At 40.9% G+C, this 12,312-nt stretch overlaps 1 protein-coding gene across 1 annotated transcript; it reads right to left on the bottom strand.

Annotated features, from left to right (window-relative positions):
* Nucleotides 1-10,164: 10,164 nt before the first annotated feature.
* LOC124965577 (alpha-1,3-mannosyl-glycoprotein 2-beta-N-acetylglucosaminyltransferase-like) lies at nt 10,165-11,545 on the bottom strand. Its single transcript, XM_047526616.1, has one exon. It carries the CDS (start codon nt 11,528-11,530, stop codon nt 10,187-10,189), a length of 1,344 nt encoding a protein of 447 aa, XP_047382572.1. The 5' UTR covers nt 11,531-11,545; the 3' UTR covers nt 10,165-10,186.
* Between the last annotated feature and the right edge of the window lie 767 nt (nt 11,546-12,312).

Below are 12,312 nucleotides of genomic sequence, written 5' to 3'. Positions count from 1 at the left end.
AGAATTGGTAACTTAAAATGAAAAAAATTTATTCTTTGACCTTCTTCTTCACAGCATGGCAGAGCTCTCTCCAGCAACTAAAGGAGAGGATCCATCCTAGCCTCTTCCCCTCTGGTGGCTCCTGTGTTCTTTGGCTTATGGCAGCAGCTCCAATTGCTGTCATTTCCATTTCCAGGAGGACTTCCTCCCTGACTCTATGTTCCTTTTGCACATTATAAGGACAGTTGTGTAGTATTTATAGCCCATCCTAATCTAGGATGTCCTCACCTCCATCTCCATTCTTTCCTTAATTACATCAGCAAATACTCTATTTCCAGATAAGGTCATCTTCTGAAGTTTCAGATAAACATGGATTTGGGGGTGGAAGGACAAGTTTTTTTTTTTTTTTTTTTTAATAACTGTGTGGGAGAAAGGGATTTAAAGTCAAAATGGAAGCAAAAGTTTAAATTTCCCATTATAAAGGAACTCTCATTTTTAGTATAATGGCAGCATCTAATGTACATGAGTTCTACTTATTTTCCTTTTGTTGCTGTTTACAGTGGACAGTGCCTCTACCCACCTGCCCCTCTTTTCTTACTTTTCAATCCCTGCCTTTTTGACCTGGTTTTGAGACCTCCTGCATTTTGGTCACTTGTCTGCTTTGTTCCACTGCCTTCACAAGTGCAGATTCCCCCAGCAGAACACAAAGAAGGATGAATGGATAGGATTCCAACCCCTGACCCTAGTCCTGTATGCTTGCTTCTGCCTAGCACAGCAGTAGGATGTGTATGTATTAGAGAGGTTCAGTACATCATTGATTCTCATGAGTTTATTGTTGACAAACTCCCTACATCAATTTAAATATTTCGATTATGTTATGCTCTTAACACCTAGTGTTTCAGCCCAAATGTAGAATAAGGAGGTGTCTTAACATAATTCCTACCATCAATAAGACACTTTTCTACCTGATGGGTGACTTTGTACACTTATGTATAAGAGACATCCAAGGGTGTTTCCATGAATAAATGGAAGGATTCTTTGGACAGCCTCTACTTTTCAGTACACTGGAATTCGACCTGCCCACCTGGGCAAGGCCCACTAAAGCCTGAGCGCTCACCTGAGTGCCCCTCCTGTGTGTACCTCCTACGACACAGGAGTCCTTCTGTCCCTTCATTTCAAAATTCCTGTGCCCCTTTATCTTGAATCCTCATGAGACAATCAACATACCAATGACACAAAATAAAGTGAATTGATAAGTACGGGTTAATAAAAGCATAGAGCTTTCTGCTCCCTTTTCTGCATTATCACAACAGCTGTCAATCTTTCAACTTTAAAATACGCTAGATGAGGATTCTAGATAGTATTGCAACTATAGTACATGACAGTACTCTGAAATATGCATGCATACTGCAGGTTCACTACAGAGTTAAACATAATGTCAAGTTTCCTTTAAATAAATTGGACTATTTTACATACCTTGGGCTGTATTAAGCAAGATAAAAAGGTTATTGTTCAATGAATGTCAGTATAAAGGATCAGAATTATAATGCAGTCACTCCAAAATCCACAATGAATATTTATCCCTCAAATATTCACTTGCCTTGACATGCCTCATAATTGACTGCAAAGCAAAGTATAAGGAGGAAATTGCTTGAAAGATAGTTTTTAAAGAAAATATTAGCAAAGCTGTGTCATCAGGGAAAATGCTAATGTGTAGTGCAACTTTTTTGACAATTGGATTTGAACAATAAGATATTTTTAATAAGTTTCTTATTCTATCACATAGAAAATATCTAGGAAAAAAGGGTATCAGATAAAGCTAAAAACAGCCCCTGATTTGTGTTTTTTCCTTAGAAACTATCCCGATATACTGCATAGCTTATGTTTAGCTAAAAGCAGAATATAAACAGGCATGTTTCTTAACCCTGAATGAGCGTTAGTTAACTAAAATGAACTACAAATAATCACTAGAATTGACTGCAAGTCAAATGTTAAGTGATTCAATAACAAGATATTTGAACTTATTTGAATTAACCACTTGATTATATGATGATATATTGTTAGTCAATTTCTAATAGTGGACAAAACTAGCAAATGACTCAATTAGGCCATTATAGAAATAAACATACTGAGAAACATATTAGAATGATTAAGGATACACTGGATTGTATCCTTAGTTTCAAAGTTTGATTTACACATACACACACACACACATATAAAATATACATACATCCATATATGTATGTATAAACATATATATTGTTATCCTCATTTTATTCAAAAGCATAGACCTAAATCTTAGAACACATTTCATTCCACAAATATTTTTTCAGTATTGGATGAATGAATAAATTTCCCATTTAATTTATAATGTAATTTTCTCCCTTTATTTACATTAACACTAGTAAATAGCTGTACAGAAAGTAAAATTAAAGACTTTTTGTACGTTATCGGTAGAAATAAAAATTTTAAATAAATACAAATCTGATTCAGCAGTGTATTAAATTAATAATGAATTGCCATTTAATAAGATTTTTCTCAAGAATGTTACATTTTCTATATTAGAAAATCTAACAACCTTAACAGATAAAAGAAAATTATATAACACATAAATACATATCTAAATGATGTTTGACATAATTCATACCAATTCATAATAGAAAACAACAAGAAGCAATGACAATGACCATCACTAAGCAAACCTGGAGTAGAATTCTTGCTGGGAAAAGGTGTTTATCTGTTGGGACTAATGACACGTTAACTAACTCAGGCTGACTCCTTACTCCCTGGCAAGTGAGCAAGATCAAGGCTTCAAAGGTGGTTTTAAAAGTTAATGACGATAAATCCGACTACCATCAGGGACTGGTTAACAACAGTTCCGAGAATATAATCAGCTCCTGCTTGCCATATAGTCCTATGGGACTCTTACCTGGGTGAACAACCCCCCTTGCTGACCTTTAAGTTGATTGGTTCCCATCTAGCCTCCACCCTACATAAAAGCTGCGTGACTTCCTCAATAAAGGAGTTCCTGCTGTGACTGATCTCCCTGACATCTGTTTGTCCTCCGCCGGGAGGACTAGGGGCCGGGAGGACTAGGGGGCGGTCAGTAGGCTCTACCTTTCCGGGTCTGACCTTGTAGGGGAGTGTCCCCTTCCCTTGTCGCTGGTTGAGAAGAGCCAGGGGGTTTAAGACCCTGACATTTATCAAATTGTATGATGAACCTCAAACTTTACAAAAGACAGAACTGTCCAGCAGCATTCCTCCTCTACATTGTGTAAGAACTTATAGCATAAAGACAAAAAAAGTGATAAAACTTGCAAAAGGAAGAATTAAAACTGTCAAAATTTATAATATTCTCTAAATATAAAATGCAAAGAACCAAGATATTAGAACTAATAAAATAATTCTGAGTTTCTTAAGAATTCTACAACTTTGTCAGTTATACAATCCATGCAGATTGCCACAGTCTTATTATACCTAGAGAGAATAATTAGAAACTATAGGGAAAAAAGTATCTTTTCCCAAAGTAGAAATCATTGTTTGTGACTATAATTTAATGTGGCAAAAATAAAAACTATCTGGAAAAAAACTGAACAAATGGAATAATATAGCATGCTATGAAATGGAAGGATCAAAGTTACTAAGAGTCAAAATAGAGGCTGACACTACAGTCCAGTGGCAGAGCTTGTGCTTAGCATGGGAGAGAGCCTGGGTTCAATCCTCAGTACCAAAAGGAAAAAGATGGAAATCACTCCATAGATTTATTCAATCTATAAAACTAGTATCAGCCCAATTTAAATTCCAAGATACTATTTGACCAAGTCATTATAAAACTCAGAAAATTCTGTGTTAGAAAACAAGGAAAACATGTTTCTTACATATGCATATTTACTATAATGCTCTGTTAATTAAAAGCATGAAATAAAAAAATGCAGCAACAGAAGTAACTCTAGTCCAGAAGCAATTACATTTCTATATGGCAACTGGTACATGCCACAGTTTGTATAGAAAACCAGAAGGGAGATGATGAATGAATTTTATAGCATATGATGCCAGAATAACTGCTTTTCCAAATAGAAAAAAGGAAAATTGGGCCCTAATTTCTCACTATCCTTAAACAATGAACTCCAGGTAGAACACATAAATTAACAAAACATAAAATTATTAAAGAAAAAGGAAGTCTCTTAGCCTTAGTTTAGAAAAAAATTTTAAGTCACACAAAAAAGAAGATAAATTTGGCCATATCAAAATAACTCCTGTATATCATAAGATAGCAGGGATAAAATTTTACAACTATAGATTATAAAGATATATAGCTCTATATGCACAAACACACAATGAGTGTATGTTGTAAAACTGGTGGAATCTGAATAAGCTCTTTAGATTCTACCATTGTCAACTTCTTGATTGTGATGTTGTAGCAGAATTATTTAAGACAATGTCATTGTGCAAACTGAGTAGCAGGTAAACAGGACATTTTCTCTCTTTCTGACAATTCTTGTGATTTTTACACTTACTGAAAATAAATAGTAAAATAAATAATATTGATGGAAAATGTTTTGCCATATAAAGAAAAAAGTATTGACATCCAAAATAAAGACATTCTAGAGTTCAGTGAAGAAAAAGACAGGGAAAGATACGGAAGAAGGAAAGAGAGAGAGAAAGGGATGAAGGGAGGGAAAAAGAGTAAAGCTAAAATCAAAAAATTAAAGAAAAAGAAAAGGTATATAGGCAAAACTAAAAGTCACTTAATAAACTGAAAACTTGCCAGGTGTGGTGGCAGAAGCCTGTAGTCCCAGTAACTCAGGAGACTGAGGCAGGAAGAGCTGGAGTTCAAAGCCAGCCTCAGCAATCTAGCAAGGCCCTAAGCAATTTAGGGAGACCCTGTCTCCAAGTAAAAAATAAAAAGGACAGGGAATGTTGCCCAGTGGTTAAGTGCCCCTGAGTTCAATCCCCAGTACCAAAAAAATAAAAATTAAAAAGCATTTAAAAAAGGAAATAGGAAACTTAAATTATCAACAAGTATATTGTAAATGTTCTGAGACTCATTGGTAATCAAAGAAATTTACATTATAACAATGAGATTTTCACTTTCTTTATCTTGCACCTGCCAGGTCCTTGTGAGCTTTGTCCAGGGGTCTTCAATTCTGTCTTAATAAGTCTCCACCCTCCTGGATCCTGGTCTCGTCTTAGCTCTCCAGCGATGTGGGTTCAAGTTCACAGACCTGCTGAGAGGGTCCCTCATGATTTTCCTGCGCATGCTCTGCAGAGCAAACAGCCCCACCCCTGCCGCCTTCCCCTATCCACTCAGAAGAGCACTGAGAGCTGCCAGGTAATTTCTCCGTGCTGTAGGTCCCTCCATATGCCGCCAGTCTAGAGCTCCTAATATGTACCTGACACTGTAGGGTGGCCCCAAAGGCAGCCCAACGGTTGTCTGGGGCCAAACATTTTTTTTTTTTTTTAATTTAACATGTATTTGCATAAAGATGTCTTTCAAAGATCAGGAAGAACAGAAAAGAAACAAATGCATGCCTAATAACAAAGCCCCTGAAGTCAGTTTTGACTCCAGTTTAAAAATCTCATCTAGTATTTAGCCAGTATTCTGCCCTTCACCGAGGCATAGCTAATCTAGCTGGAATTAGGTGTAAATAATTTTGTTATAATTCCCAAGGCACCATTCTGAAGATCTGGCTCACTTTTGCCAACACTACTTCCAGCGGGTTTCTTAGAATGTATTTTAAAATATGAACAGAGGGCTGATGTTATCGCTCTGCAGTAAAAGCTGCCTAGCATGTTTGAGGCCCTGGGTTAAAGCCCTAACATGAAAACACATATACACCCACGTGAAGAAAGAATTTGGCAACTGATAGTTTTGGAAATACAACAGTAATGGTCGGGACTGTGGCAAACAGGATGGGCTACTTCCAGTGCAGAATGGGATCAACCACTCAACAAACTGCATTAAGGAACATTCATTTGTTTATTCAATATGTATTTACGGAGAGAATGCTACTGGCCAGTCATTTTATAGGTATAGAGAACACAGTGACTAATGAAGATGAAATCTGAACCTTTTTGAAGCTAACTGTGCAGTAGAAGAAGATGAGGGAGGAGTAAATGCACAAGAAAATGCATGCTCTGAGTTGAGTTGTGGATGCACAGGAGGGGGAAATAAAGCCGGCTGAAACCCCAAGGCAGTTTCCACATTTCTTCTAGCTCACCTAATGATGGAAACCCCTCGTGCTCCCAAGTGATGTAAATGCTTAAAGTAGAAAACAGAGAAGCTGACATCCAATCAACTAGAAAAAAGAGAGTGTGTGGGTAAGAAGGGAAAGATGCAACCATGAAATCTGCCCCCGCCCCTGGGCTTTAGTCCTCTAAAGATCATAACCATTTCTTCCCCCAAGAAAGAATTAGTTTGTCTTTGCTACCCAAAGCTTGGCCCCACATCCACATCCTGTCCTCATCCTTCTCAACAGGCTTACACAGGACACAGAAACCAGCTCAGCATCTCTGGAGATGCCATCTCTGTCCCATCTTACTACCTGTTCCCATGGGTTTAGTGCAAGCCAAAAGACCAAAGACCTCATACACCATATTCCCAGCACAAATTTTTATAATAACAAATGCAATACTTCCCATGTGAAAAACTTGACTACATCCAATAATGTACAAGGCCTACCTAAATATAAGTGACCTTTAACAATTTATTTAACCTCTCTCAGGTTCCTCATTTATGAAAAAGGAATAAATATAACAGCATACCTCATAGAACTGTTATGTGGACTTAATAAATTGAAATACCTAATATGTTTAGAATAGCATCTGGGGATATTTTAAGCAACATATTAGTTTTTGTTTGTTTGTTTTTTGTTTGTTTTTGTTTTTGTTTTTGTTTGGTGGTGCTGGGGATGGAACTCAGGGACTTGTGCTTGCAATGCAAGCACTCTACGGACTGAGCTATCTCCCCAGCCCAACATATTAGATTTGTTGTTACTATTTGCAATTATATTTACCTGCATATTAAAAGTTCTCATGTTGACCTCCACTTCTGTCTTATATATTCATAGAAGTCTTAAGAATCTATTTGTTCACTGATGCATGCATTTTCATTTCTACAGGTTAATGCTCATCACCTTATCACTCCAGGGAACTGAGACCATCATTCTGATAGAAAAGACATGAGTCTACAGAATGGTTTTATATAAGCAGGACTTAGGGGTCAGGAAAGGCTGCCATGAGATTTGACTGTTGAGCAACATCTGAAGGTAAGAGGGTGGTAATCAGCACAGAAGATGGATAGGAATGGATAGTGTGGTGGAGAATATTAAACAGAAAAATCAGCAGAGCAGAGTCCTCATGCAGGAAGGGAACAGGAATGGGCTACTGAAGACTGGCAGGTAGCCCAGAGAATGGACTTCTCACTAAGTGTCTAGTGCACAGAAACTGGACCCCACTGGTCAAATAAGGACTCTGAGTTAGGTGACTGACATGTACTCCTGACAGGCATGAGTTTAGCAGGGCACTGGTCATCTAAGAGGGTGAATGCTAAATGCAAAAAAGAAATTATCTGTATATGTGTATATCCCAAATCTTGAACACCAGGCACCATATGGCAAGCCAGTGTTCTGATATCCATTTATACAATGTATGTGTTATGATTATGCTGGTAAATTAGGTAATACATTTGCTTTATTTCAAATCACTAAGTTTTATGTTAGGTGATATACTCATACTGCTTTGCTTATCAAACCAGAAAATTCATCACAGAGTCCATTTTTCACAGCAAGTCTAAATCCTTTTTTCTAGGTCCCCAGCCTGGTCCATGTTAACACAATTCTTTTAGACATAACTGCCAGGCTAGAAAAACAGAGTAACCCTCAGGGGACACTGAGCACATAATGGTAATGGCTTTTTAAGATTATTTGTTTTGCACGACACTGAAAAACTCGTTACAGAAATGTGTGCTATAGGACACTAAAGATGTTTATCTAAAATTGGACACAATAGTTGTCCATTTATCTAGTAGGAAAGCCCAGGTGCTTTCCTTGGACAAGTCTGGAATAAAAAGAAATTGAGGGTTTAGGGTTAATATCAGGGCTTAACACTAAATGTGTTATATATGTTGACACGAGTCAACTTTATTACACATTGTCTGGTTACAAGAATATAAATTTAGGGAAACATATATTGTTAAGTTGGCATTTGATATTTCCGAATGCCCCATGTATTTATTTTTTACTGAAGTATGTTTCCCATATTATATTTTTTTATTTTAATGTCTTCTCCTCTCTTCCACTCCCCTCCCTCCATTCTTCCTTCCTTTCTCTTTCTGCCTATCTGTCTGTCTCTCTCTACTTTCCTGCAGTGATAGAATTGAACCCAGGGCCTGACGCAAGCTAAACAAGCCCTTTACCAGCGTTATACTTCCAGTCAGTCCCATGAAATTCTTCTTAAATTAAAGTATATAGCCTAAATTATAAATAATTAATTATGGGATACAAATTTATGTTCAGAATAAATCAACCCAGAACCTAGTAAAAATTCTGTTTGGTTGTTATCCCAGAAAAATATGTGAAATAGCAAATCCCATGATACCATCATTAGAGAGGAAGAAATATTTCTAAAACATGTTCTTTTTCAATGTAAACAAAACATCTTAAGCATTAGTGGAAGCAGTTATTTTTTAGACAAGAGATGAGAGTCTCCTAGGTAGAATAGGAAAAATAAAATTGCCTGCAGGTTAAAAATACTGAAATATCTGAAAATGATACAAATATCTTCAGGAACACATGAAAGATGGAACATTAGGGGAACACAAGGTCTTATGTTTATACCAGGAATTGTTTATACCAGGAAGTTGATACAAATACCTTTAGGTTTGGAGTTTTATAGAAATTAGGAAGCAATTCAAAGGAATAAAGAAATATTAATATTTTCTGTGATCCTCTTTAAATTGCATAATATGGAATCACTGAAATTTCTTCAGCTTTGATTAAATAGATAGAAAGATAGAAGATATATAGAAGATAGATGTGATGATTCTTTGCTTGACCAAACTTTAGTCAGGCTCCTGCCTGTGTATGTTTTAGCCAAGAACCCTGCTAAGTAAGTTTTTTTTTTTTTTTCAGACAGTTCAGCCTTTATTTTTGAAAATAATTCTGTAGATTCCACTTTCTTCCATGAAACGGAGGTCAGGCAAGAAATAAAACACACAAATTCCTTTCCAACCTGCCATCTGCATCCTGATCTGTAAGGACATGACAATATTTGGGGGCGGCTCAGCAGAATCTGATCCATGGATAGGGCTGTCCTGGTCTCAGCTACTCTAACTCACACAGAGAGAGCCACCAGAAGCCAAAGCCTTCAAGGGGGAGGTGTGCACCAAACCCCAGGGAGAAAAGGACACAAAGAGCTCATTTGTCTCCCACCAAAGCCAGCATGGAACCCTCCTAAAGCAACAGGGAAGGGAGTGATTTTTAAAAGAAGGGGGAAGGATAGGGTCTCTTTGAAGCAAAAAGAAGGTAGTCTCACAGAGGCTTCCTCCTACACCTTTGCCCTGACATGAGCTAAGGAAGGGTTTTGCTCTTCCCTCTTCCACTTCTCATCTTAGAAATCATAAATTGTTAGGCTGCAGGGAATGAAGAGCTGAGAGGAAGTCAGGGTAAGGAGAGAGAGCTGGAAGCTGGAGGCAGTAAACCCTGGCAAATAACTCTCTACCCTACCCCTCATAATGAAATTCTTTTTGTTAAGTCTCCTTTTGGCCACAAATATGTTCCCTTCTCACATAACCCAGTCCCACATTGGGAGTAGGTGGAGGAGGAGAATAGCACAGGAGGGCTCACGCCCTGGCTGACAGAAGAGGCTTGATCAAGAGAGTTAGTTGCCAACCTCTCTATAGAAGACTTGGGAGAAAACTCAGGACATAGACATTCCTAGTCCCAACAAGCCCAAGTCTCCCACTACCACACAGTGGTTTCTTGCTTAATACCCCCCTACATGCCCCAGAATGGTTCCCCATCTGACTCCCTTGAGAACGGGAGAATAAACCCTCACCTTATCATTTGTGCACTTGAATGCCACTCAAAAAAAAAAAAAGGATAAAATGGACCCAAGAGGAAAACACAGACAGGATGATGCAGCCCAGGGACTGCTATCCTATCTCAGCTCATGATATGGCAAGGAAGGAACCAAAGAGGGAAAGCTGCTAATTCCAGCTAGGATCATAGCCATCCCAAGTCTGTGGGGGTGCCAGGTGGACACGGCGGCCCCGGAACTGGAAGGTGACAATGCCCCTGTAGCCAGCCCTGGGAACACCTGACTTGAGATCATCCATGACACCTAGAGCCTTGGCGAAGGCCTTGAAACTGTCCCTGCCTGTGTACTGCACTCGCACCTCACCCAGCTCCTTCCGATCATTGGTCCTCACTTTCTCCACCTGTAGCTGAGGAGCGCCATAGACACGGGCAAGGAAATCCCGGTCATAGGCCTCCTGCTGCAGGTATGACAGGTCCAGCTGGGTGAAGGGCACAAACTGCTGGTTCAACTTGATGAACTTAAGATGCTGGTCAAAAAACTGCCCGTGGCTCACACCCTTACGGCCAAAGGTCATTGTTCTTGAGATCTCAGGGCGCACACAGGCCCGGCCCTTCCGTTGCTCAGGCCGGCGCATCCAGTCGTCCCAGAAGGCCTTAGGCCACTTGGGCTCTAGCTCATCCCACAATTCAGCCAACAGTAGCCAGCCCAGGCCAGGAAAAAAGTCTGTGCGGTACAGCAGCTCAGGCTTGCTTGAGTCCACCATCTGTTCCTTACCGTTGTCATTCCAAGCAGATACACACCAGAGAGAGGGGTCGTCCCTCAGCAGTGGATAAGTGGCCTGGAAGTACTCAAAGAAGTCTGGTGCCACCTCTAGATCATCCTCCACCACCACAGCTGCTGGGAACTTGAACTCATGGAATATCTGTCCCAGCCCCCAGCGGTAGTGCCTGGCGATCTTATAGTAGCCCTGGAACTTGCGGTGGTCCGGTTGCACAGCAATGTTGCTTAGGTCAGGCTGTCGGATGTGCGTGACTGCACTGCCATAAGAAGCAATGACCTGGGCTGTCTCCTCATGCCCACAGTCCTGGCTGACAATGATAGGGAAGTGCTCAGCTGAGGGTCGATAATGCAGCAGCTTGTCCAAACAGCGTCGGACAGTGCTGCGGTCACAGGCAATGACCAGGATGGGGATCACATCTGGCGGTGGGGTCACAGGCACACGAGGCCGGGCAGGAGGTGCCACAGTGGGCACCCTCCACCGCTGGCTCCATAAAGCATGGTGCTCCCTGATCTGCTGCAATAGCCACCGCTGACGTTCCAACTCCACCTCAGCATCCTGAGCCAGGCGGGTCACCTCCCGGGTAAGGCTGGCTGGGTCATCATCAAAAGCACTGTCCGAGGGCGGCCTGCCAGGCGCTGGGCGTGTCCAGAAGAAGAGGAGCAGCAGGGCGTTCCAGGCTACAAAGAGGATAGCGCCCCACAGCACAAGCCCTGCAGACTGCTTCTTCAGCATCCTGGCCCCCACAGGGGAGGGTGGGCAAACAGAGGACTCAAGGCTGCCTGGTTTCCTGGCTCTCTTGCCCAGTTCTAGGGTTGCTTCCTCCAGAATATGGGACTAGGAAGCAGCCATGTACCTTTCTTCTCTCAGTTGCTTCTCTGGAGATCATGAAATCCCCATCCAACACTCCATTTTCAAAACTGGGAATCCAAATCAGATCCACCAAAGTGCAGTTTTTTCCTCTTATCCAGTTCCAAAGTCCATGGCTGAAAGAACTCTGAGGAGGAGGAGTCTGGGGGGAAGGGGTGTGTCCAAGCCCCTCCCCCCCACACTGCAGACTTCAATGTCCCTCCCAGGGGTCTATTACATCCCTTCATTCAGCTGGTTTACTAAGCTCAGAGGGTAGTGATGGGCAGAATCCAGGTACTATCCCATCTTCTGTTCAGGCAGGGGAAGTCATCCACCCTGAGGACTGGTCCGTCTGTCTTCTGCTGGGATTCGTGAGAAGAAACAGACCTTAGAACCCGCATGGCCCAGAAGGCTGATTTCTGTATTAACCTGGATCCCGCCCACCCTGTGCCAGCCGGGTGCCACAGCCCGCCCGGGGTCGAAGTCCGGGCCCTGGGCCTAGTCCCCACCGCGCGCCTGGGCCCCACCCCCCCCTGCTAAGTAAGTTTAGTGAGAATGGCCCACCCTCAGTATCTGATCATCCTTGATATCTGATTGAATTTTTTCCCCTCCACCATCCCCCAGGTGATATCTAATCATGCCAGCCTGTGTTCAACAACAATACTGTT

Source organism: Sciurus carolinensis, chromosome 15 (assembly GCF_902686445.1).
Source record: "Sciurus carolinensis chromosome 15, mSciCar1.2, whole genome shotgun sequence".
NCBI lineage: Eukaryota > Metazoa > Chordata > Mammalia > Rodentia > Sciuridae > Sciurus > Sciurus carolinensis.
The sequence above is the reverse complement of the archived record's forward strand: the minus strand, read 5'-3'. Positions and strand labels throughout refer to the sequence as shown.